The sequence below is a fragment of the Coenobita brevimanus genome, chromosome 80, assembly GCF_032717465.1.
Source record: "Coenobita brevimanus isolate Jiangsu-jjx chromosome 80, ASM3271746v2, whole genome shotgun sequence".
In the NCBI taxonomy this organism is placed as follows: Eukaryota; Metazoa; Arthropoda; class Malacostraca; order Decapoda; family Coenobitidae; genus Coenobita; species Coenobita brevimanus.
The window spans coordinates 29,119,873-29,146,237 of NC_137033.1; the positions used below are offsets into that span (position 1 = coordinate 29,119,873).

Consider the following 26,365-nt stretch of genomic DNA (forward strand, 5'->3'; position numbering starts at 1 on the left):
ACAACCCAGTCTGAGACCACCAGGGCCATTCCCATCAAAGGGGATGGCCCTAGGGGGTCCCACCATGCTTAAAACCTGGTGCAAGTGAAGCTCTGACAGTGTAAAAATTTGTGTTCCTAGGTAAAAAGCTGGCTGTGCTTAATGACTTTGTATAGAACACAAATGGTGAGTAATTGAGTGAGTGACACTGATCAGGACAAGCACTATAATCATGTTGTCGCTGCTGTGGGTGCGGCTGATTGGATTATCTGTCTGTCTATCTATTGCCAGATGCCTTAATCCCTTAAGGGGTGGCCACAAACAAATTGCCTTCACATCACTCTGTCCCCCACATTTCATTGCCCTGCTCCAAGCTTACACCCCCCTCCTTCATATACCTCTCCACTCCATCCTTCCATCTCATCTTTGGGCTCCTCCTCCCTCTCCACCTCTCCACCTCACTCACATACACTCTCCTCATCAGTCTCTCGTTCTCCATCCTTTCCACACGGCCAAACCATCTCAGTGTGTTTCTCCTAATGCTTCCTGTCACATTCACATCCACACCACAATGCTCCTTCATTTCCTGATTCGTCAGGCTGTCTCTCCATGTGACTCCACATGGATTGGATTGTAAAATATAAATTATCCTGTCTTGCAGGAAAGGCAAGGAGACGGGAGTGCAGAATCCGACTTCATCCCTTGTTCTCTTTGAAAAAAATATCCTAACAATGATGGGATTTCATCACAAGTTAGTGAATCTGGGCTAAGGATGGCATGGTTGATCCTCCAGACTAATAACTATTGTCTATCTCTATCTATCTATATACCTAGACTGCTTCCCCCAAGAAAAGGGAGGTAGCCGAGACAGGACGACACACTCCCCATTTACTCATCCATTCAAACACATTCATTCGCATCTTAGCCCCAAAGGGGAGAACGGACAGATCCTCACCGCACCACACCGCACAAGGGTCAACTGCGCAATGCAATCAGTGACATCCACAGCAGGGCCCGACAGCAGAACTGGTTTACCCCTGCCACATCATAACAGACCCATCCCCTTACCCGCACCTAACCTGACTAGCTGATCAGACCAAATGCGAGAGAATATCCTCTCAGGGCTGCGTCATCACTTATTCATTCACAATTTCTCTCCATTAATTCTGCCACGCACAGCCACTCTTCCTTGCTCAACAGACTTCCCTCTCGCATTCAGCGCTCTCTTTACGCTGTCCATCCATCCTATTCGTGGTCTTCCTCTCAGCCTTACACCTCTCACATCAGATCTAGTTACCTTTTTCACCAATCGCTCATTATCCATTCTTTCCATATGCCCAAACCATCGCAACACCCTCTGCTCAACTCTACCAGCCATCTCCTGAACAACTCCAGTTCTCCTTCGCACTTCATCATTTCGCACTCGATCCATACGTGTCACTCCACACATACTCCTCAGACATCTCATCTCCATTACATTCAAACTTTTCCTCTCTGCTACACCCATATTCCATGTTTCAGCCCCATATAATGCAGTCGGTACCACAACACCCTCATACAGCCTTCTCTTTACATCCATTCTAAGCGAACGACATTTAAACACTTTTTTCATTCCTCCCAGCACCTTTCCTACTTCATTTATTCTAAACTTCACTTCTGCATCTATTCTTCCATCCACAGCAACATGTGACCCTAGATATTTAAAACACTCTACCTCTTCAAGCAACTCACCATTCAAAACTATATTCATCCCCCTACCATCTATCAACCTCGTACACTTCATCACTTTACTCATATTCTCATTTACTTTCAATTTCCTCCTTTCACACACCCTTCCAAACTCCTCTACCAACTGTCTCAATCTCTCCTCTGAATCAGTCACCAGTGCAGTATCATCTGCAAACAGCAGCTCCTTCAGATTCCACTCTCCACCATCAACATTCACCGACTCAGACCTCCACCTAAAACTCTTGCATTCACCTCCCTTACAACACCATCCATGTAAATATTAAACAACCAAGGCGACATCACACATCCCTGTCGCAGCCCCACTCTCACGGGAAACCAATCACCCACAGCATTTCCCACTCTTACACACGCTTTACTATTTACGTAAAAACTTTTCACCCCTTTTAGTAACCTACCATCAAGTCCATACAATCTTAAAACAGTCCACAAAGCCTCCCTATCAGTTCTATCATACGCTTTCTCTAAATCCATGAATGCCCAAAACACATCCTTGCCTTTCGCTAAATACTTTTCACACACTTGTCTCACAGCAAACACCTGATCAACGCATCCCCTCCCTCTCCTAAAGCCACACTGCTCATCACCAATCACTCCCTCTGTACCCTCTCTAACTCTCATAATTAACACTCTACCATACACCTTACCTACAACACTCAACAGACTTATACCCCTAAAGCTAGTACATTCATACTTCTTACCCTTGCCTTTATACAACGGGACCACGCAAACACTTGCCCAGTTAATTGGCACCATACCTTTCTCAAAGCACACATTCAACAATCTTACTAACCAGGCAACAACAGTCACTCCACCCTTCAGGCATTCCACAGCACACCCATCCATACCTGCAGCTTTCCCTGTTTTCATCTCCTTTACTGCCTTCTCCACTTCCTCCTTCATGATCAAAGAATCATTCAACTCTCCCAACACATTTATTCCTTGCACCCTTCCATCTGCCACAATCTCAGCCACCCTTTCCTCTTCTTCATTTAACAATCTTTCAAAATACTCTGCCCATCTCTTCCTTACTGCATCCATCTCAATTAACATCCTTCCATCCTCGGCTTTTATTCGTTCTTCCTTCCCAGACTCTCCCTTTCGCACCCTTTTCACCTCCTTCCAAAACATTTTCTTATTCTGTTGAAAATTCTCTGTCAGCCGCCTACCCCACCTCTCATCTGCTGCCACTTTAGCTTCACGCACAGCCCTTCTCGCTCTATTCCTCTTTTCTTTATACCTTTCATATGACATCTCATCCTTCCTCTGCAGCCACACTTCATATGCGTGTCTCTTCTCAGCCACAGCCATACTTACTTCCTCGCACCACCATTCACTTCCTTTTCTTACACCATCACCCACACGTCTCACACCACACACCTCTTCTGCATGCCCCACCACAGCACTCTTAAACAACTGCCATTCCTCCTCCACGCTGCCATTTTCCCGATCTTTCACTGCGTTCCACTCATCTTTCAATTTCTCCTGATACTCTATCTTTTTCTCTCTTTTATCCAACTCACTCACTTTCAAAACTTCCCTGCCACACCTAACCCTCCTAGCTCTCACTCATCTCTTACCTACTCTTAACTTTCCCTCCACCAGGTAGTCGTCAGACATACCTCCACCATCCCCTCTCAAAACTTTCACATCCAACAATCTTCCTATTACATTCCTAGACACAACCACATAGTCCATCAAAGCTCTATCAACAACCCTTCCACCCTCCTGTCTCACCCATGTATACTTATAAATATGTTTCTTCTCAAACAGTGTATTCCCAATCCCCATCTCTCGCTCAACACACATCGCTATCATTCGTTCCCCATTTTCATTTCTTCCAGACACACCATGCATACCAACTACACCTTCAACTGCTACATTTCCCACTCTAGCATTCAGATCTCCCATCATTACCACATTCACATTTGCTCTAAAACTCTGCAGACACTCATCAACATCATTCCAGAAAGACTCCCTCTCTTCTTCATCCCTTTCACTACCAGGCCCATATGCACTCACAAACACCCACAACTCACGTTCAAATTTCGCTTTCACCCACATCAGTCTCGATGACACCTCCTTCCATTCAATCACACATTGCTGTACTTCCGGACTCACTAACAAGGCCACACCTTCTCTTGCCCTTCCTCTAGCAACACCTGACAATCTTCCATTCACACTTCCAAACATAGACTCCCCCTTCCCTTTCATCTTCATTTCACTCAAAGCCAACACATCCAACTTTCTTCTCACAAACATTCTCCCAATCTCCTCCCTTTTAGCCTCAGTCGTACTACATCCACGCACATTCATAGACCCAATCTTCAGGGTACAGGGATAACTCCATCCCCCATCCCTTTCTCTGGCTTGTCTCTTTTTAGGAATTAAAAAACAGAGGAGGGGGTCCCTAGTCCCCTCACCCCGCCCCTTTTAGTCGTCTTTTACGACACACAGGGAATACGGTGGCAGTATTCTTCCTAACATAACCTGGCCGCAGAGTAGTAGTACCACCCCATAGTGCGGCAAGGTTGTGTCCCCCCCACCACAGGGGGGGACACAACTATTGTAGTTGTAGGTATCTTATCTCTGTGGCTACTGTTGACACTATTTCATCACGCTTTCTTAGTCACAGTCTGTCCACAATCTGCCACCAGTATTATTCTTGGAAAGGTCTGGTTGTCTACTTGTTAGGTTGCTTCAGTCGGAGTTTTGCGTAGATTCGGTCCCGAACAAGTGACTGGTGGCTTTGTAATCGTGTGATGCCACCAAGGGAGTGGGTTGGTTATTTACCCACAAATGCATTTAGGTATGGTAGCTAGCCTCAGGGCCCCTAAATTTTGATGGTGTTAAAACAGAAGGGTTTGTTACTGATTATGTATTAATGTTGGCTCAATTTTCACCTCACACGTGTTATTCGCATATTAAAAGTCACCGATGATATATATATATATATATATATATAGATATATATATATCCTCGTTCGTTTTCGTTCGTTTTTAAAGGCTCCAACATGCTTGCATGTGTCGGCCTTGGTCACCTAATGGCGGCTCTCCATGCTGCACGATCCATTGCAGCCTCCCTGTTCAGTCCCTTAACCCTAAGGTCACACTTAATGACCTCGTCCCATGTCTTTCTCGGTCTACCCCTCATAACCCCACCCCCAATATTAACACTTCTCACCTTCCTCACCCAACTATCATCCCCCATCCTCTCCACATGTCCAAACCACCTCAATCTACCTCTCCTCATCACAACACCAATACACTCCAGTCCCATCCTACCTCTCAACTCTTCCATTGTAAACCCAGCCCCTCCAGGCCTTGGACGCAGGGACGCACTGCACATCCACCTAATCATTGTCATTTCTGTACGTCTGAGCCGGCGAATGTCTTCCTCCTTCACTGCCCAGGTCTCACTGCCATACAGCATTACACTCCTAACACACGCTGCATACAAAGACCCCTTAGCACGTAGGGAGAGCCCCCTCAATGTCAGGAGAGGCAAGAGCTCCTGAACTTCTTCCAACCACTTCTCACCCTAGCCACAGAGCTAGCTCCAGCCCCACCTCCAGCACACAACATGTCTCCTAAATAACAAAACTCTTCTACACACTCAAGAGATTCACCAGCAAGTTCAATTCTTTCACGTCTGACGATCTCCACCTGCTCACCCCGGCACGCCGTACACATAAAATCAGCATTATCTCGCAGTCTACCTCTGATACCACTACATCTCTTATGCACCCATTTATCACACACACCGCACAAGATGGAATTACTTCCCACGCCCTTGTGGCAAACTGCACATGGCCACTCTCCCTCGTCTTTGACAGTACCGCCACCAACCCTAGATATCATCACTTTTGTTTTATCTGCATTTACCCTTAAACCCTTTTGCCCCATACCATCTCTCCACTTCCTAAACCTTTCCTCCGCCTCCCTTTCATTCTCTGCAATCAACACCAAATCATCAGCATACAACTCCCACGGGAGTCCGTTTCTAAAGTCACGTGAAAGGGCTTCAAGTACCATGATAAACAACATGGGACTCAAGACTGACCCCTGATGCACACCAACATTCACGGAAAACTCATCACTCAAATCTCCATTCACTCTCACCTGGGTGTGAGCACCCACATACATGGCCATAACCACGCTAACCAGCCACTCCTCCAAGCCAAGCTTTCTCATTGCCCACTTCACCACCTCTCTAGGGACTCTGTCAAAGGCCTTTTCCAAATCAACAAAAACAAAATAAAGATCCCTTCTCCTACCAATATATTTTTCCTGAAGCTGTCGAACAATGAATATGGCATCAGTGGTCCCCCTACCTGGCATAAACCCAAACTGCATCTCATCAATATTCACTCTTTCTCTAATCATACCTTCTAAAACTCTCTCCATTACCTTCATTATCTGATCTAAAAGCTTTATACCTCTATAATTCCCTCTTTCCAGGACATCACCCTTCCCTTTATACACATTTACAATTACACTCTTCAGCCAATCATCTGGGACAACACACTCATAAATAATCCTATTTATCAGGTCAGTGACTAAACTCACCCCTATATCGCCTGAGGCCTTCAACATTTCGGCAGTCAACCCAGACACACCTGCTGCCTTCCCCACCCTCATCCTGCCTATTGCCTCACTCACAGTAGCAGTATCAATCAAAGGCCAAGGGCCAGACACTGGATCTGCTGGCTCCAAACCTTCCCTGTCCCAGTCAAACTCCTCATTCAACAACCGGTTATAATGCTCTCTCCATGCATCTTTAATATCCTCACTGTTCACCACTACCCTTCCTTCATCATTCTTCACACACTGCTCACCTATGATATCCCGATTATCCCTCTTCACCTGACCTGCCACCCTAAATATATTTTTCCTTTCCCCATGATTTAGGTTATCAAGTAATTGTCTCTGTGACTCAGACTTTGCCCTGTATACCTCTCTCCTAGCCCTACGCTTGGCAGCCAAATATTCCTCTTTTCTACCACCCTTCTTCCATTCCCGGAAAAGCCTTCTTTTCTCCTTAATTGCAGCTTCTACACCCTCATCCCACCACCAAGTTACTTTATGTCTTGGTGGTCCTCTTGTCCAGCCGCATGTTACATCAGTAACTCTCAAGAAATTGTTCTTGAGGGCTCTGTACTGTTCATTAACGCCTCTGTCTACAGCTCCCTGTTCAGCCACCACTCTCCTCAACTCGCTATAGAAGGCATCCCTTACTACTTGGTTTTTCAGCTTCCATATTTTCCTCCTAGGTACATAAGTCCTCTTTTTCATCATTTGTTCTTTAAGCACCATATCACAAATCAATAGTTTGTGCTGCTGCACACACTCCTCACTTCCTATAACTTTAACATCCCTCACTAACCTCCTATCGGCCCTCCTAACCAGAAAATAATCTATCTGACTGCTATTTCCCCCAGACTCATACGTAATTAACCTACTGTCTCTTTTCCTAAAATATGTGTTGCACACAATCATGTCCGTTGCCTCCCCAAACTCGAGTATCCTTTCCCCTTCTGCATTCCTTAGACCATATGCACATCCCCCATGCACTCCTTCATAACCTTGGGCTGCTTCACCTACATGACCATTTAAGTCCCCTCCCAAAATCATTATCTCATCATCCCGCATACCACCCACTACACGTATTAAATCATCCCAAAATCTATCTTTCTCTGATTCATCCAATCCTGCCTGTGGAGCATATGCCGATATAATCACAGCTATCTTTCTTCCCAACAGAATTTTCACAACCAATATCCTATTGCTTACTCTCAAAACATTCATAACATATTCCACCCATTTCTCCGCAACCATCACACCAACACCTCCATATCCGTCTGTCCTCCCCTGCCAAAACAACTTATAGAAACAGTCCTTCCCAACAATCTTTCTGGCTGATCCACCCCTGTACCGGACTTCCTGCAAACACGCCACGTCCACTCACCTCCTACTGAATGTCTCAATATATATATTTTTACAAGACTCTTTACTGTTAGCTCCTTCGATTGGATGGCATACAGAGATAGCCTGATTATCCGGGCTATATGGTGTTAAGGGGTGCCCGCTTAGTCCGAAAGCACGATTAATCCGGCGGAAACACAAGTACTCTACTGTTAGACTGATTTATTTACCGGTAAATGTACACTTTAAGTACCAGAAAGATCTTTCCAGTTCAATGTATATTCCTCCAGTTTGTTTCAGCATTTTTCAGACTATATTGAGTTCGGTAAATCACGTTTTCTTACTGAAAGATTTCCTCCCTGTTAGTATCGTCTCGTTCTAAAGCTGTACCTACGATTGTTTCCAGCACAATGGACGAAACTCATCGTACTCAAATGTGGACTTCGTTTCCCAACTTCCCAACTGAAGATTAGGTTAGGTTGCATTATTAGCGGCAGTTAAGCTAGGTTTGGCCAGGTTTAAACACTTAGATTAGAACAGTGTCTTCTGCCGTTACGTTAACGAATCAAAGGGTCGTCACACCAGAACAGCTAAAAACAGTGGGGAAAGATTTAACAAGAAATGTTTATTTACCAACCCAGAAATAATCAGAAATATATAACAGACTATCAGGATGAACTGATTTGGTAAGGTGCTTTTACTGCTTACAGCAAAGCGTATGTTTACCCCCCTCAAATCCTCAATGTTCGTGAGTTCAGAAATTTGTGTGCTCCCGTGGCAGACCTTGAAACCATTTTTTCAAAGTTATAAAGTCGGTTTCTTTTCCTTACAGATTTGAAAAGACTCGTCTGGTACACCTGGCTTTTTCCCCTCCTCCCTAAACCCATCTTGTGATTTGATGTGATTCGTGAAAGAAAATTTGGGGGCATGTTACATTAGAATTTAAACATAAAGTTAGGGTGCATGTTACTTTTGCATTTAAACATATCGGCGAAAACATCTGGGATGAAAGGACCGCCGAGCTGTTTGGGATGGTTGAGTAGGGTCGTGTAAATATACCAGTGACCATTCCCTTCCCATAATTGTTTGCAGTTTTTATGGCTCTCCCTGACTTAACGTTACTGACACTGGTACAGTAAAGCATTGTTCAAGGCTAGCAGCCATAAAGGGTTAATGGAATACATTATTGTTTGTATCAGTACTCTCTCTTTCACACATACACGAACGAACAAAAGAATGTGCAATAAATGTACACTTAACTGTAAGGAGCTGAAATAACTGTATGCTCTGTCGGTCCGAAGTGTGTTGGGAAGCGACATCGAACAAAGAATGTGGAACTGAATGCCACCTTACGAGAACACTTGAGATGAAAGTATTTTTTCTTATTAGCAAACATAATTGTTCCATTTCGTCCCCTATAATTGTGAAACTCGTAAATTTTCGTCCAAGCATACGCCCTAATAACCTTACCAATTCAATTCATATTCTCTAGTTTGTTTTCTGTATTTTTCTAGTTTGTTTTCTTATTATCATAACGTTCCTTAAGCCTTACCTATGATTGTTTTCGGCATAATGGAAGAAACTTACTCATAATTAGGGTGCATGTTACATTAGCATTTAAACATATCGGCAAAAACATCGGAGATGAAGTGGCAGGCCACCTGACTGTTTGAGATGGTAGAGGAGGGTCGTGAAAACATACCAGTGACCTTCGTTCCCTTCCCATAATTGTTCGCAGTTTTTTATAGCTCTCCCTAACCCAACATCCCTGACACCGGTACAGTAAACCATTGTTCGAGGCTGACAACTATGATGGGGTTAATGGAATGCATTGTTGTTTGTATTAATACTCTCATACATACAGTACATTTAAGAACGAACAAAAGAGTGAACAGTAAATGTAAGAAGAAGAAATAACAATGCTCTGTCGGTCCAAAATGTGTTGGGAGGCGCGATACCTAACGAAGAATTGAGAACTGAATGCTAACTTACGAGAACATATGAGATGAGTATTTTTTTTTTTTTCTGATCAGCAGACATTATTGTTTCATTTCGTTTCCTAAAACTAGGAAACCCATTACTTTTCGTCTAAGCATACAGCCTAAAGACTTCACCAATTCACTTCATATTCCTCCAGTTTGTTTTCTGTTTTTCTATTTTGAGGGTAGTAAATTACCTTCTCTTGCTGAAAGATTTTGTCTTTTATCACGTTCTTTAAGCCGTACCTACGATTGCTTCGGGCATAAAGGAAGAAACTCATCGTACACAAAAGTGGATTTAGTTTCCCAATTTCCCACCTGGAGCCCAGGTTAGGTCAGGTTTGGTTAAATTAGGTTAAATTACTAAGAAGTTAAGCAAGGTTAGGCTACGTCAGGAGTATCAGTTGCCTCACCAAACTCCACCCTGCCACCCTTGTGATTGAGTTGTGAACAGGAGGTGTGGGTGGGGGCAGGGTGAGCAAGACCCTCCCTGGTTTATCCATGCCTCTCTCCCTAGCAAGGATGCTTCCTGTTTAAACCAGAGCATTCGTACGGATAATTCTATGAATTACTGTACCACTGAACCATTGGGTCACGGCCCGGATATACCGAAAGCTGGATAATCCGAGCCTGGATAATCGAGCTTCCAATGTATTATGTATATTATTGTTGGTATCGCCAGACAGTTTATTTTAATTATTTTTTTTTAGAACTGTAGGGTTAAGGTAAAGCCTTAGTCCATCCTTTCACTACAGGATGTGAATAAAATAATTGGGTAAAGTTGTTATTGAGTTATGTCGTCAGAGTGAAAGTCACAATTGTTCACTGGTTTCCTTTTTGTTGGCTGTGTGAACAGATTCAAGCTGCATCCCTGGTGGGTGGACAGTAAGCTTTGTGGAATCCCCCGGACGGTGGTTGGGTTTAGGAACGATGATGGGCATGTTCACACCCTGGAGACCCTCGTCACAGATGACATCCCTGCAGTTGCACAGGTCAGTTTCATAGTCATTCCTCAGTGTATGCTTTCATGTTGTTAAACGTATGCCCACATACTGAAATTTTGTTGATTTTGTGTTTTAATGTTAATGTCACAGTCCTACAGTATAGGCAGTATGCCATATGTATTGTATATGTGGGAATTATGTGCATTGTGTATTCTTGTTACTTTCACAGTCTTGTAATGTGTGGTTTCTTGTTATTGGAAGGCAGTATGCACACACAAAAACTATGTTTATTTTGTACAAGTATGTCAGTGGGATAACATGATGGAATGGATGCAAAAGTTTTGTTCTAGTCTAATGCCTGGAGAAGGTGTAAGTTGGGTTGGATATTTTGTATCTATACAAGAAACACAGTTAAATGTCTGGACATAATTTCTTTCGTTTGAAGAATTCAAGGAACTGTGAAATCAAGACCTACTGCCACTACTATTGTTAACCTGATGAACTGCAGACACAGCCATGTCAGAAAGAGATCTTTGGTTGAGGGCTAACGGGGAGTGTCAGTGTTTTAAAAATGAGGTGCACATGATGTGGTTCAGTTCTGAGAATTATAAGAGCTTCATGGTAATGCATACTATATTTTCTCTACAATAGTGTAGGATAATGCAGTTCCTATTGACAAAACATGGGCATCATCTCTACTATCATTCATAAAAAAATTGAACTTAAATTTTGATATAACAAATTTTGCCTGTTAGTATGTCTGCGAGTGAAAACAGGATGTGGGAAATATTTTCCCCCAGAGCGGTTGCGCTCCTTACCCTTTAAAATAGTCGTCTATCTATCTATCGATAGCCCGACGCCCTAATCCCGCAAAGGGTGGCCGCAGACAAAACGCCTCCAAGTCGCTCTGTCACCCACCATTTCACTACCCTCCCCCCATCTCACCCCCCCCTCCCTCATATACCTCTCAACTCCAACCCTCCACCTCATCCTCGGTCTACCTCTCCCTCTCCCTCCCTCCACCTCACCTACATACACCCTCTTAGTCAGTCTTTCATTCTCCATTCTCTTCACATGTCCAAACCACCTCAGTGTATTTCTCCTAATCTTCTCAACCACATCCACATCCACCCCACAGCATTCCTTCACTTCTTCATTCGTCAACCTGTCCCTCCACGTCACTACACATGCTCCTCTCAAGTAACTCATTTCCACTGCTCTCACTCTTGACTTGTTCCCCTCTTGCAAGGTCCATGCCTCGCTTCCATATGCCAGGGTAGGGATCACAATACTATCATGCAGTGACTTCTTAACTTCCATACTCACCTCCCTATTTCTGATCACTGCTTTCAGTGTACCAACAACCTTCCTTCCCTGCTGTACCCTTTCACGCACTTCATCCCCCAAAGTTCCATCCTTACTCATCACACTACCCAAGTACTTGAATGCACTCACATTCTCCATATCCTCACCATCCAACCTCACTGCACACTCTGTGACTTCATTCCTCTCAAACACCATAACTTTACTTTTGTTTACATTAACTTTCAGATTCCTCCTCCTACACACTGTCCCAGATTCATTCACCAAACCTTGCAACTCCCATTCATCTTCACTCAACAGTACTGTATCATCAGCAAACAGCAACACCGGAAGCTTCCAAATCTCATCCTCATTCATTAGAGCCACCCCCACATCCATTGCCCTACCCTGCACCTCCTTTACAACCCCATCCATGTATATATTAAACAGCCATGGAGACATCACACAACCCTGTTTCAGTCCCACATTGAGATCAAAGAACTCACTCAGCTCACCATCCACTCGCACCGTAGCCCTAGCTCCCTCGTACATACTCTTCACAGCACTCAACAATTTCCCCTCCACTCCATATTTTCTTAATACCTTCCACATACCTTGCCTATCTATTCTGTCATAAGCATTCTCCAAGTCCATGAAGGCAGCATACACTTTCCTTCCCTTCTCTAGATACTTCTCCACTAAACATGTTAGAACAAATATCTGATCTACACACCCTTTTCCCTTCCTAAATCCCCCTTGTTCTTCTCCAACTAGCTCCTCTGTCATATTCCTAACCCTATCAATGCGTATTCTACCATATATTTTACCAGTCACACTAAGTAGGCAAATACCCCTATGGTTACCACATACTTCTCTCTCCCCTTTTTCCTTTGTATAAAGGAACAATTATACCTGATTTCCAGTCCTCTGGAACCCTTCCCTCTTCCCAAGCCAATCTACACAACTTCCATATCCACTCCACAGCAATCTCACCCCCATACCTAAGCATTTCACCACACACTCCATCAATTCCTGGGGCCTTTCCCAACTTACTCTTCTTCGTCGCTTCCACTACTTCCGCCCTACTGGTCTCTTCCTCCCTCCTCTCATCTCTTCTTCTCCCAGCCATTCCCCAACCACTTATGCTTGCACTGCTCTCACTGTCTACATTCAACAAATCCTCAAAGTGCTCCTTCCATCTCCTCAGTTTCTCTCTCTTCTCCACCAACAATCTATTATTCCTATCTTTCACTCCCCTACTATTTCCCCTTTCACACTGCCTTACTTTCTTTACCTCCTTCCAAAACAATTTCTTACTCTCCCTCCATTTCACACTCAGATTCCTCCCAAACTCTTCATCCACTTTCTTCTTACTCTCTTTCACCAGTCTCTTCACCTCCCTTCTCCTGCTAACATATACCTCTCTCTCATCTTCTCCCCTACCTCTACTCGCTAACCATTCACTATATGCCTTCTTCTTTTGTTCCACAGCTCGTTTCACCTCATCATTCCACCATGCTGTCCCTTGCACATCCTTGCATCTCCTCCTCACACCACAAACTGCCTCACACGCTGTGCCTATCTCTTTCGTGAATGTCTTACATACGTCTTCCACCCCTTCCATCTGCTCTAGCTCATACCTTCCCAATCTTTCTTCCACTATGCTCTTATACTCTGTCATTTTCTCACTATCTTGCAATTTCTCCACTCTTCTCACAGGAGTTGCTTCCTCCTGTCTTCCCCTTTGTCTCCTCAACCACTTTCTTTGCAGCTCTACCTTGGCCATCACTAAGTGATGGTCCGAGACTCCATTCCCCCACCCTCTCCACACTCTTGCATCCAACACTTGTCTTCTCATTCGCTCATCCACACACACGTAGTCTATCATTGCCTTTCGTTCAACAAGTTCACCATCCATCCTCCTCATTACTCTCCATGTATACCGGTGGATCATCTTATGACGGAAAGTAGGTGTGGGCATTTGCCAACCCCTTATAAGCACAGATGTCCACCAAAGCACTTCCATTCCCATCTACGTCAGCTGGCACACCCCACTGACCAACCACTCCATCCACTCGTACATTCCCAACTTTGCCATTCATGTCTCCAATCAACAGCACTCTCTCGCTCCTCTCAAACTTGTCCATACACGCTTCTACACTCACCCAAAACTTATCTTTCATTCTTGCCACTCGATCCTCTGTCGGAGCATACACACATACAATCGCCCACGCTTGTATACCTACTTTCATCCTCACCCATACAATCCTTGCACCCACTGTTCCATACTCTCATATATTCTCCTTCCACTTCTTGCTTATCATCAGACATACTCCCTCTCTTGCCCTCTCATTTTTATTGACTCCTGCACATGTACCTAAACCATATTCCCATTCTCTCACCCTTTCACCTTTCCTTTTAGTTTCAGTCAATCCACATATATCCACTTTTGCATCCTCAAGCACCTGAACAATCTCTCTCTCTTTCACTTCATCATTCACTCCTCACTCGTCCCTGCTTAAAACCAGAGGAAAACCTCGAGAATGTTAACAACTGTTCAAGGGGTTCTATAACCCATAGATTACATTCTCTTTAATAATTCTTATTATTAATAGATTAAATGATACTGTGTTTAACCCTTGTGGACAACTATATTGTAAATGCATATAAATACCTTGGAAAGTTCCAGTGACCTAACTGCGCTTGTGTAGTGAATATGAAATGCCTCACGTGAAAAATTAATGAGGGTTTAATATATATTTACATAAAGGGAATATTTGGCTTGGCTTTAGTTTAATTAAAACTAAGATTAAATTAAGTTAGATTCGCATTGCATATATCATGAATTAATCTAACTGTATTTAGCATTGTAATTAATTAATAGTTGGCACCTCTACAGGCCTATGAGGGATCAGAGGCTCGGTATATTCACTCACTCCGCTGTTAAATCTGATTCAAGTTGCGTGCTGTAAAATACGCACTTAAGGACGTTTGGATGCCCAGGCAACCGACCGAAACGTCAGGCTCGTTGTCATCTGTTGTCTGACTCTTTCTTGCCAAGTAACCTTTACATTTTGGCCAAATCATTGGGAAATTAGCTAGGAGATAGGAGTATAATAACTAGGTGAGTTGGAATATCAAGTACACCTAAACCTCCTAAAAGACTTAAGTGAATTTACTTAGGGTCGTGTTAGACTAACACTCGTCAGATAAAGGAGTGTATAAAAAATTTCTGACATATTTTTGGTGCCCCTGAGAGTGAGGAACAGATTTTGCTGAAGCACTGAATGATTTTAAGGTTCTGTTTGGTGGGCACAGCCTACTCCCACGTTCCGTAGAAGTGGATGACATGGAAATACATATATACTGATCTCTGGGTGGAAGGGCAAGTTCCTTTTCTGGTGATGAGAGACTAAATGCCATATTAGATTGGAAGCATGACTGTACTATCCTTTTCCTGGGGTGGAAATGATATTTATGAAGATGTGCTCACCATCCACTCACTCGATGTAGTGCTGCTGTCGGGTGTCTGCCCTATCCTCTCTACCATCTTTCTTTCCTTCCATCCTCTTCTGTCTTTCTTTCCTTCATTCTTTCCTTGTCCTTCTGCCTACGGGTAACTTTACACTCCCTCTTCTGTCTTTCTTTTCTTCATTCTTTCCTCTTCCTTCTGCCTGTGGGAGACTCTACACTGAGTGACATGCCAAATGGATTCCTGTACACCAGGAAACCATTTAGTATGCTGGGTGGTAACCATATAACCAAATTTTGGCGCCTGGTGGTTTAGTGGGTAATTATTGCTCTCCAATCGGATTGGGCTAGTGAAGATTTATATCCGAGGGGTGGTTGGGGTTTATTGCTCATTTAATGCCACTCAGGGATGAGTGAGGCTGGTCACTCTCATCTTAAATGTCGGGACCAACTGCCTAGCCCCGGGCTCCTACGCTCCTTGTGGGGCAACGTAGGATTGGATTATGGATGGATGGATGGATGGAAGTTAATGAAATTGTTGAAAACATTCTAGCCGTGGTAGGAGCCATTGAAGGTTCATGTAAATCCTCGGTAACCATAAACCGTCTTGAGCCTAGAAACCTACAATATGGTTCACCGGTTTGCTATGGTACGTATAAATTAATTAGCAGGGCCATCAATAGGAAGTTGCAGAGAATTAGGAAAGGGAAGGATTTTATCCACTTTAATGCAAAGTCTTTCCAGGCAACTCTAAAAGCTGATGGTATACATTGGAATTATCATGACAGAGAAGCGGTTCTGCAGATATTTATAAATTACACAGAATTGAAGAAAAGACAGCTCTGTGCTATACAAGCTATGGGTGGGCCTATGTTATACTGAGATGTTAATAGTTCTGAGCTCAAGGAAATATGGGTTATTTGAAAATTGAGTGTGGGTATAAGATATAACCCTAGAGGTTTAACAGCCCAGGGAGATAGGTTTAATACCATAAACTCAATCCCTACACTCCACAAAATTTAAAATGATTAATTAGTTCTGAGCCCAGGGAAATATGGATTATTTGGAAACTGAGTGTGGAGATAAGATATAATCCTACAGGTTTAACAACCTTTAACACAATAAACCCACTTCCTACACTCCTCAGAATTTAAAATAATTAAATATTACTGAGCTGGGGAAATTTGTGTTTGAACTTCATGGTTAATCTACTAAAATAGAAATCAGTCAATATGCCTATTTCCTTGTTATGGAGATCCTCTAGTAGTAAGGCAGGATGGGTAATGAGAGCCATAAATGATTGCAGACAGTGGTTAGATGAAACACCTCTATCCAGGGAGAAATTAAATAGTCTTCTGAATATATTAAAGTCCAAATGGACTAAGTATGAAGAAGGTTATGTACATTTAGAAGCAGCCATAGTAAAAGCTGATGATAAAGATCTTCTAGAGTTGGAGACTGCCATATTTAAAGGTAAATTAAAGGAATATTTAACATTAGTGAAGTTATTAGAGTCAAAATTGGCCGAGACTAACACGGAAACACAAGTTGTGGAACAGCAGAGTAAAGCTGTACTACCACAAATTATGCTTCCGGAGTTTGATGGGGAGCAAAATTGGAAATCCTTGTGGGATCAGTTTAAATACTTAGTTCATGATAGAACAGATCTTCCTAATGTGTGTGAACTCACATACCTGTTAAGACAGGTCAAGGGGATGCCTTACAAGCTGATAAAAGAACTACCTATGGAAGAAAACAATTATGAGGTGGCATTGACTATCTTTAGACAGAAATACGAAGACAGGGAGCAGGTTATCACCCAGTTACTGAAGGCTGTAATTGAATTACCTATTCCTAAACGTGATTTTGATTCCTTGTAAAATTTTAGGATTGCGATGAGTTGTAATTTAAAGGCTTTAGGTACTTACAAAGATATTAACCCCTAATACGCGGCCAATGGACAGCCGACCCCCCCTGGGTGGCGGCGTTTGATCGCAGTCTGAGTACCTGTAGGAAAATATTAGCCAAAAATCAGAGATTAACCCTAGAACATTATACTTGGTATGGCAGATAGTACTTACATTCAGCTTTCTCCAGAGACAGGTATTGAGCCTTCGTGGACTACCCAAGGACTTGTGGAGACTTGCAAAGTTGGGTAACAAAATCTTCACTTTCACACCTCCAGCAACCCGGTTTCCCCTCTACCACAGCCTCATTCTGTCACAGTGAACTTTATACTACAACGTAGAGGTAGTTTGGAATCCGTATTTGTACAATAAGCACTGAAAATAAGGCTAAAATCAACGAAGTGTACGGCCGACATGCAGTGCGGCGGCGGTCTTCCCGTCACTCAACAAACATTTCCATTTTCACAGCTAAAAACATGTATACTACAGTATTTTCAATCATATTACTTCCCAAAAGATCACCGCAGCGCACTTTTTATTCTGCCTTACGCCCATCACTTTATTCTCGTTCTTGTTGGCCGCTCGCACTGACTCGGAAGAGCTAGAACTCGCCATAATGTCACTTTGAAAGCCTGCGGTAAACTGACGCTAAACAGGGGCAAACCGTGCGAAAAAATGCTAGTGTTACAACTGGGGAAACAAGCGTTTCCTATTAGCATATACTGCTTGTGAGAGGAGAGCTCAGATTTACAGTTCTGAGCAGTCAGAGCGCTGCCATGTATCACAGCCAGGCTGGCCGGGCCGTGGTGGGGGGGGAGGGGGGAAAAAAGCGATACTTGGCAACAACGGAGGTCAGTAGTACAAAGGTAAAGTATGCTAATTGTAGCTAAAGGGTGGTGGTACTGATAGACAATACCAGCTGGAACATCCTTGCCCGCGTTTATTCAAAATTAACTCGAATTGCAAACGCGATGCTCCGCCGTTATGTCCTTTTTGGCGAGCGTCGCAAACGCGACGCCCCGCGTTTTAGGGGTTAAAGCAATGGATTGGGTGCTTTCTAGAATAGTGTCCTTAAAGCTTCCACCCAGAACCAAGGTTGCCTTGTTCTCCTGTGAGGGGATTGAAAGAGGCTTAATGCAACTCTGTAAAGATTTGAAGGAATAGTAAAGCCTGCTGAGATTAAACAGAAGACTGAAATAAAGAAAAAAACCCACTAACCAACTGGTTGGGAAACCTAAGTCAGAGAAGGCTAAGTATGTGCCTGAAGAAGAGATAGGTACTTTCCTTAGCTCTTTGAGGGCTGAGGATAAAATATTAAAGACTAATTAAAGACAAGCTGATGAAAATAAGGAGGTAAAACTTTCCATGGTAAAGGAGAGAAAGGTTTGTGCATTTTGTGAGGAGCAACATTCCAGTGCATCTTGTCAACATTATCTAGAGTAGGAAAGCTTCAGGAATTGGGGTGTTGTAAAATCTGTATGAATTCCGAACACACCTCCGCAGACTGCAAGATTAAACTAAAGCTTTGTCTCAGATGTAAAATGGATCATTATTATAGGGCTTTAGGCCCAAGGATGAAAATGAGGTTCCTAAACCTGCAAGTGTCAATATGACAATTGCAAGGGGGAGTGCTCCAATAGTAAAGCCAGCTGCTCTTCCAATAGCAGATGTGAAGGTAGTGATTGAGAATAGAAACCAATTAGCATGTACTCTCTTTGATACGGGTGCCCAGAAAACTTTCAGTTTTGCAGACATTGTGAAGAAAGAAAAGTTACCTATTACTGGCAAAATAAATCTAGCCATTACCGGATTCATAACTACTAAGGAACTTCAGTCCTTTGATTTAGTTAGACCTGTGATACAGTTAGGCAGATATAAATGCCATATAACAGCATCTGTACTGGATACTATGGAGAAAAGTGTATATATATAAAAGGACTGAAGGAAACCTCTGATCATCTACAAAGCTCAGGGATAAGGTTGGCAAAACAGAATGTGGAATCAGATACTGTGGGTCCCATAAAAATGATAATTGGTTCTGATTACTGTGGGAGATTCCTACATATGGCTTTCAAGAAGAATAAGTTACAGGAGTCCAGGAAGTAACCTTATTATGGGTCAGTTGCCTTTTCCAAAACAAGGTAAAGGAGAGGCCAAACTGGTAGACTCAGTCTTTGTTACCCCCACACAGTCATTGATGGTAGCTCGAATAGGTGCAGAATTAGAACCTATTCAGATGACTTGCTGGATGAAAGTATTGAACCTGTACACAAATTGTGGGACCTAGATAGTGTAAGAATACACTCTGAGGAACCAACCCCTGAAGATAAAATAACACTGGATTGTATAACCAGTCAGTGGAATTTAAGGATGGACAGTATTGGGTAGGATTACCATGGAAACTAAACCATTCAAAGTTACCAACATATTACCAAGCAGCTAAGACTTAGTTAAATTCTCTTCTAAGAAAGTTGAGAGACAAACCAGAACATTTAACCATATATGATAATATTATAAAAGATCAATTGAAAAATAAATCTATAGAAGAGGTAGCATTCCCTGTTAACCACAAGGAGGGACGTTATTTACCACATCATGCTCTAAGCAAGGATTCAGTAACTACTTCCTTAAGGATAGTTTTCAATGGGAGTGTTTGCGCACCTGGAGAAATGCCAGATGTCACCAATATTTTGATTTTTCAGATGGAAAAAAAATCAGATGTCGGGCAATAATTTAGTGTCCTTTTTCATGCATCTTATGTATTGTAAAAATACATAAATATTCTATTTCTTCTTTTTAGAAGAGTATTGTGTCAATGCAGCATGAACAAAAGTAAATATAAAAAAAATATTCCACAGCGGTTCCAGCCTGGTTTATGAATTCATAGAAATATATATGTATATCTTTATCCAGTAACAGAAATTGGTTGTAAATTATACTATCTATCTATTGCTAGACGCCTCAATCCCGTTCGGGGTGGCCACAAACAAATCGCCTCCAAGTCTTCCTGTCCCCCGCCATTTCACTGCCCTGCTCCCAGCTCACACCCCCCTCTCTCATATACCTCTCCATCCCATCCCTCCATCTTATCCTCAGCCTCCCCCTCCCTCTTCCCCCCTCCACCTCACTCACATACACTCTCTTCGTCAGTCTTTCACCCTCCATCCTCTCCACATGGCCAAACCACCTCAGTGTGTTCCTCATAACGCTTCCTATCACATCCTCATCCACGCCACAACGCTCCTTTACATCCTCATTCGTCAGCCTGTCTCTCCATGTGACTCCACAGGCTCCTCTTAAATAACTCATTTCCACTGCTCTCACTCTTGACTTGTGTCCTTCCAACAACGTCCAAGCTTCACTTCCATACGTTAGAGTTGGTATCACAGTACTGTCATGTAGTAACTTTTTCACTTCCATGCTCACTTCCCTGTTTCTTATCACTGCTTTCAAGGAACCAGCAACCTTTCTTCCCTGCTGTACCCTTTCAAGCACTTCACCCTCCAAACCTCCATCCTTACTCATCACACTACCCAATTACTTAAACGTACTCACATTTTCCAATTCCTCACCATCCAACCTCGCTGTACATTCACTGACTTCACCTCTCTCAAAGACCATCACTTACTCTTCCCTACATTCACCTTTAGATTCCGTTTCTTACACACTCTCGCAAACTCATCCACCAAACCTTGAAGCTCCCCTTCGTCTTCATTCAACAACACAGTATCATCTGCAAACAACAGTACAGGGAGTTTCCAAACACTATCCTCTCTCACCAGGGCCACTCCAACGTCCACTACCCTTCCTTGTACCTCTTTTATTACCCCATCCATGTACAGATTGAACAACCATGGAGACATGACACATCCCTGTTTCAACCCAACTTTCAAAGAGAAAAATTCACTTAGTTCACCATCCACACGCACTGCAGCCTTCACACCATCGTACATACTCTTCACAGCATTCAACAACTTCCCATCTACTCCATATATTCTTAACACTTTCCACAATCCTTGTCTATCCACCCTGTCATATGCTTTTTCCAAATCCATGAAAGCCGCATACAACTTCTTTCCCTTCTCCAGAAACTTTTCCACTAAAGATTTAAGAATGAATATCTGATCTACACAACCTCTTCCCTTCCTAAAGCCTCCCTGTTCTTCTCCAACTAATTTCTCTATTCTTTCTCTAACTCTGTCAATAAGTATCCTGCCATACACTTTTCCTATTATACTAAGAAGACAAATGCCCCTATGATTACCACACACTTCTTTTTCCCCTTTTCCTTTGTACAAGGGAATAATTATACATGACTTCCAATCCTCCGAGACTCTACCTTCCTCCCAGGCCAATCTGCACATCTTCCACATCCATTCTACTACTATCTCTACCCCATGCTTCAGCATTTCACCACACACTCCATCAATTCCTGGGGCTTTCCCCGATTTAACTTTCTTCATTGCTTCCACAACTTCTATCCTACTGATTTCTTCCTGTCTTCTCACCTCCTTCCTTCTCCCAGCCATTCCCCAGCCACTTATACTCGCATTACTTCCATCCTCTATGTTCAACAATTCCTTAAAGTGTTCTCTCCATCTGCTCACTTTTTCTCCCTTCTCTACTAGTAATCTACCATTTTTAACTTTCGCTCCCCTGCTAACTTCACTTCCACCCTGTCTTACTCTTTTCACTTCATTCCAGAACATTTTCTTACAGTCCCTCCACTTTACACTCAAATTCCTTCCAAATTCCTCATCCACTCTCTTCTTACTCTCTCTTACTAACCTTTTCACCTCTCTCTTTCTTTCTGCATATAACTCTCTCTTCCGGTTCTCAACTTCATCCACACCCCTATTTCTCATCCATTCATTGTATGCTTTCTTCTTTTGTGCCACAGCCTGTCTCACCTCTTCAGTCCACCACGCTGTTCCTTGCACCCCCCTCCGTCTTTTCCTTGCACACACCACATCACATGCTGCACATATTTCTTCTGTGAATATCCTGCACACATCTTCCATGTCCCCCATCTGCTCCAATTCATATTTGCCCAATCGTTCCTCCACTTCTCTCTTATACTCTGCCTTTTTCTCATCCTCTTGTAACCTTTCCACTCTCCTTGCAAGTACTCCTTCCTCTCGTCTTTCCCTTCTTCTTTTCCTCCATCTTACTTGAATCCTAATTCTGGCCACCACCAAGTAGTGGTCAGAAAGTCCACTTCCCCAACCTCTGTAAACTCTTGCATCCATTACACATCTTTGCATCCTTTCATCCACACACACATAATCAATCATTGCCTTCCTTTCATTCAGTTCACCACCCACCCTTCTCATCACTCACCATGTATACCTATGGATCATTTTATGCCAGAAGAGGGTATTGGCTATCACCAACCCCCTCGCAGCACAAATGTCCGCTAACGCACTCCCATTCTCATCTATCTCAGCAGGCACACCCCACTCACCAACTATTCCATCCACCTTCACACTCCCAACTTTACCATTCATATCACCGATCAAAAACACTCTCATTCCTTCCAAACTTTTCCATGCACACTTCTACGTTTGTCCAGAACTCTTCTCTCACTCTTCTAGCACGAGCTTGCGTTGGCGCATACACACACACAATCACCCACATTTGTATTCCAACTTTCAACTTAACCCACACAATCCTTGACCCAACTGATTCATACTGTCTTATGCTCTTCTTCCATCTTTTACTCACAACTATACATACTCCTTCCTTTGCCCTCTCATTCTCACCTACTCCTGCACATATACCACATCCATACTCCCATTCTCTCACACTTTCTCCTTTCCATTTTGTTTCAGTTATTCCACATACATCCACTTTCGCACCCTCAAGCACCTGGACAATTTCTTTCTCTTTCACCTCATCATTCGCTCCCCTTACATTCCACGTTCCGATAACCATGTCCTTTGTCCGGTCCTTGATCGTCATCGCTTGGTCAGTCCTTGTCCGAGGCTTATTGTTTGTTTTTTTTAGTTAGTTGTTTTCCGGGGAGGGGGACTAACCCTCCGCCAACCCTTTTAGTCGCCTTTTACGACAAGCAGGGATACTGGAGGAGTATTCTTGAAAAACCCCCCTACCCCTAGGGGTAGGGGGGTAAGAATAAAACCAAATTCATTTCATGAAAGCATGTTGATATGTATATGCTGCCTCCGGTAAAACAAGTTTTCCGAGGAAACCGAAATGTCTGTCTTCACTGGCTGATCTACTCCATCACCATGCTTTCTTCGTACATCTGGCAGCAGTAGGCTTCGGTACGCCCTAAAATTTTAGAGCCTAATAAATATTAAACTATGGATAGACCATATGTGCCATTTTTTGTACAAGTTAGATTATACACAAATGTCAATATTCATACGCCTTTTTTACTTCTTGTAGTCCACAAACCGTCTTTTTGGCAAATATTGTACTAATCTTCTGAGGGAAGAAAATACAAATATATTATTTTATCAGCGATATTTTGGGTGAAATAACATAAGTAAGAGTGATTTACATTTTTAAAGCTATTTGCTTAACCAATATTGTAATTATCGATCAGAAAAATAACACTGAAATTTAACTAAGAGCCCCTTAGCCTACAGAAATGAAAATGAGACATAGTTTCTGATGGTGTCTGGTTGATTTTTCTCTTTGCACAAAGGCTCCCATTGAGGCCCTGCATGCCACAAGGGGCAAAGCGCCTTACCTTCTGAAGCCTGTTTTTTTTCCACCAGCTGCTCCCTCAAACACTACACTATGACTGTACAAAGTTACTTTGCTCACTTCAGACCTTCACACTTACTGCACTAATTAGAATTGAGCAAAGCAACTTTGTGCAGTCATAGGGTAGTGTTTAAGTGAGCAGCTGGTGGAAAGAAACAGGTTTCAGCTGGTGTGGCGCTTTACCCCTTGTGGTGTGCAGGGTCTCAATTGTAGCAGTAAAGTGTCCAAAGGATCAGCTAGCCTGAATGATTGCCTATACTCTGGACCTACACTGGCAAAGACGTTAGGGAATGTATTACTTAGATTTAGAGAGAAACCTTATGCTTGTACAGCAGACATTAGTAAGGCTTTTCTCAGAACAGAATTGAGAGAAGAGGATAGGAAATTTACAAAATTCCTCTGGCCTCAAAATCCTCAAAATGAGGATAGTCCATTGAAAACTTACTGTTTCTGATCGGTCCTCTTTGGCACTTGTGTTAGTCCTTTCCAACTTTGCAACACTTTAAAGCATCATTTTGAAAATGCCAAATGCCCAGAAATAGGGCAGGCCTTTTACATGGATAATTTGCAAGGTGTTGCTTATACATAGTCGGAAACATTGAAGGCTTATGAAGTAGACAATTCTGAATGTGGAAAGGCAAATTTGCCCTTACAGAGCTGGAATGCAAATTCACCGCTTTTGAGGAATAAAATACAAGAGGACTGTCCAAATAATGATATTCCCAAAATTCAAAATGTGTTGGGTCTTAACTGGGATGCAAAAACTGATGAAATAAGTTTGAAATCAGTTAAGTTCTCTGATGTCACTTTTACTAAGAGGTCCTTGTTATGTGACCCATTAGGATTGGCCAGTCCTATAGTTTTTAGGGGCAAATGTTTAGTTCTTACCTAATTGTATCTTTACAGGAATGAGTCAAGCTCGTACTGTCCCGCTTAACCATATTTATCGTACATATCTTTAAATTTGTGAATTGTTTTGGCACACACTATTTCATTCGGTAGTGCATTACACTGATCAATTGTTCTGTTTGGAAACTGAATTTCCTTACGTCTTTATCACCTCTCTTCTTATGCAGTTTTTTGCAGTGTCCTCTTGTTGATGCTTCCCCATATGTTAAGTAATCATTTATGTCTATTTTCTCCTTCCCTTATATGCATTTATATAGCTTTATCATGTCACCTCTTTTCCTTCTCTCCTGCAGTGTTGGTAGATTCAGTTTATTTAGTCTTTCTTCGTAGCTCAGATCCCTTAAGCATGGTATCCATCTTGTAGCGGCCCTTTGAACTTTTTCAATCTTGTCTATGTGTTTCTTGAGATGAGGACTCCAGACTACTGATGCATACTCCAGGGTTGGTCTGATGAATGATGTTACTATCCTTCTTAGCATGTCTTCATTTATGTATGTGAATGCTATTCTCATATTTGCAAGCAGTGTATACATGTTCCGTACCTTCTCACTGATGTGGTCAGCCGGAGATAGTCTGTTATTGATAATCACACCTAGCCCCTTCTCTCTTTCTGCTGTGTGTAGGGTTTTATTTCCGAACGTATAATCCCAATCAGGTCTTTTTCCACTTTTACCAAACTTGATTACATGACACTTGTCCACATTGAATTCCATTTGCCATGTATTACTCCATTCATGAAGTTTATTTAATTCTTCTTGTAGCTCTTTACAAGAGTTTGTGTTAGTAATTCTCCTTTGTATTTTTTAATCATCTGCAAACATATTTAGATATATTTCATTTCCAGTGTTACTGTTTATATCATTTATATACGCTAAAAACATGATTGGTGCCAGCACTGAACCCTGTGGTACTCCACTAGTCACTTCTTTCCATGATGAGTAGTTTCCCCTTAGTACTATTCTCATTTCCCTTTTTATGAGAAAATCTTGCATCCAACAAAACAGTTTGCCTCGAATTCCTCCTTGATGGTACAGTTTCCATAAAAGTCTTTGGTGTGGTACTGTGTCAAATGCTTTCTTGAAATCTAAATAGATACTGTCCACCCATCCTTCTCTTTCCTGTATTGTGTCTGTTACTCTGTTATAGTAGCTCAACAGATTAGTAACACATGATTTTCCTTTTCTGAAACCAAACTGTCTTTCTGTTATCATATTGTGTTCTTCTAGATGATTTACCCAAGCTTTTCTTATAAGCTTTCCTAATACCTTGCTTACAACACTGGTCAGTGATACTGGTCGGTAGTTGAGTGGATTTTGTCTATTCCCTTTCTTGAATAAGGGGACAATATTTGCTTTCTTCCAAATATCAGGTAGTTTACCTTGACTCAAGGATTTCTTGAAAATTAAAAATAATGGTTTACTTGACTCCTTTGCACATTCTCGTAGCACCCAACATGAAATTTCATCAGGAC

General features: G+C 42.5%; 1 protein-coding gene across 1 annotated transcript in view; it reads left to right on the forward strand.

The window, feature by feature from the left end:
* The window catches only part of LOC145409313 (decapping and exoribonuclease protein-like), a 180,044-nt gene that overhangs the window by 142,840 nt on the left and 10,839 nt on the right, over positions 1-26,365 (forward strand). Inside the window, exon 3 of the mRNA XM_080279786.1 lies at positions 10,486-10,621. Coding sequence (XP_080135912.1) covers positions 10,486-10,621 — 136 coding nt within the window. The remainder of the gene's footprint in view (positions 1-10,485; positions 10,622-26,365) is intronic.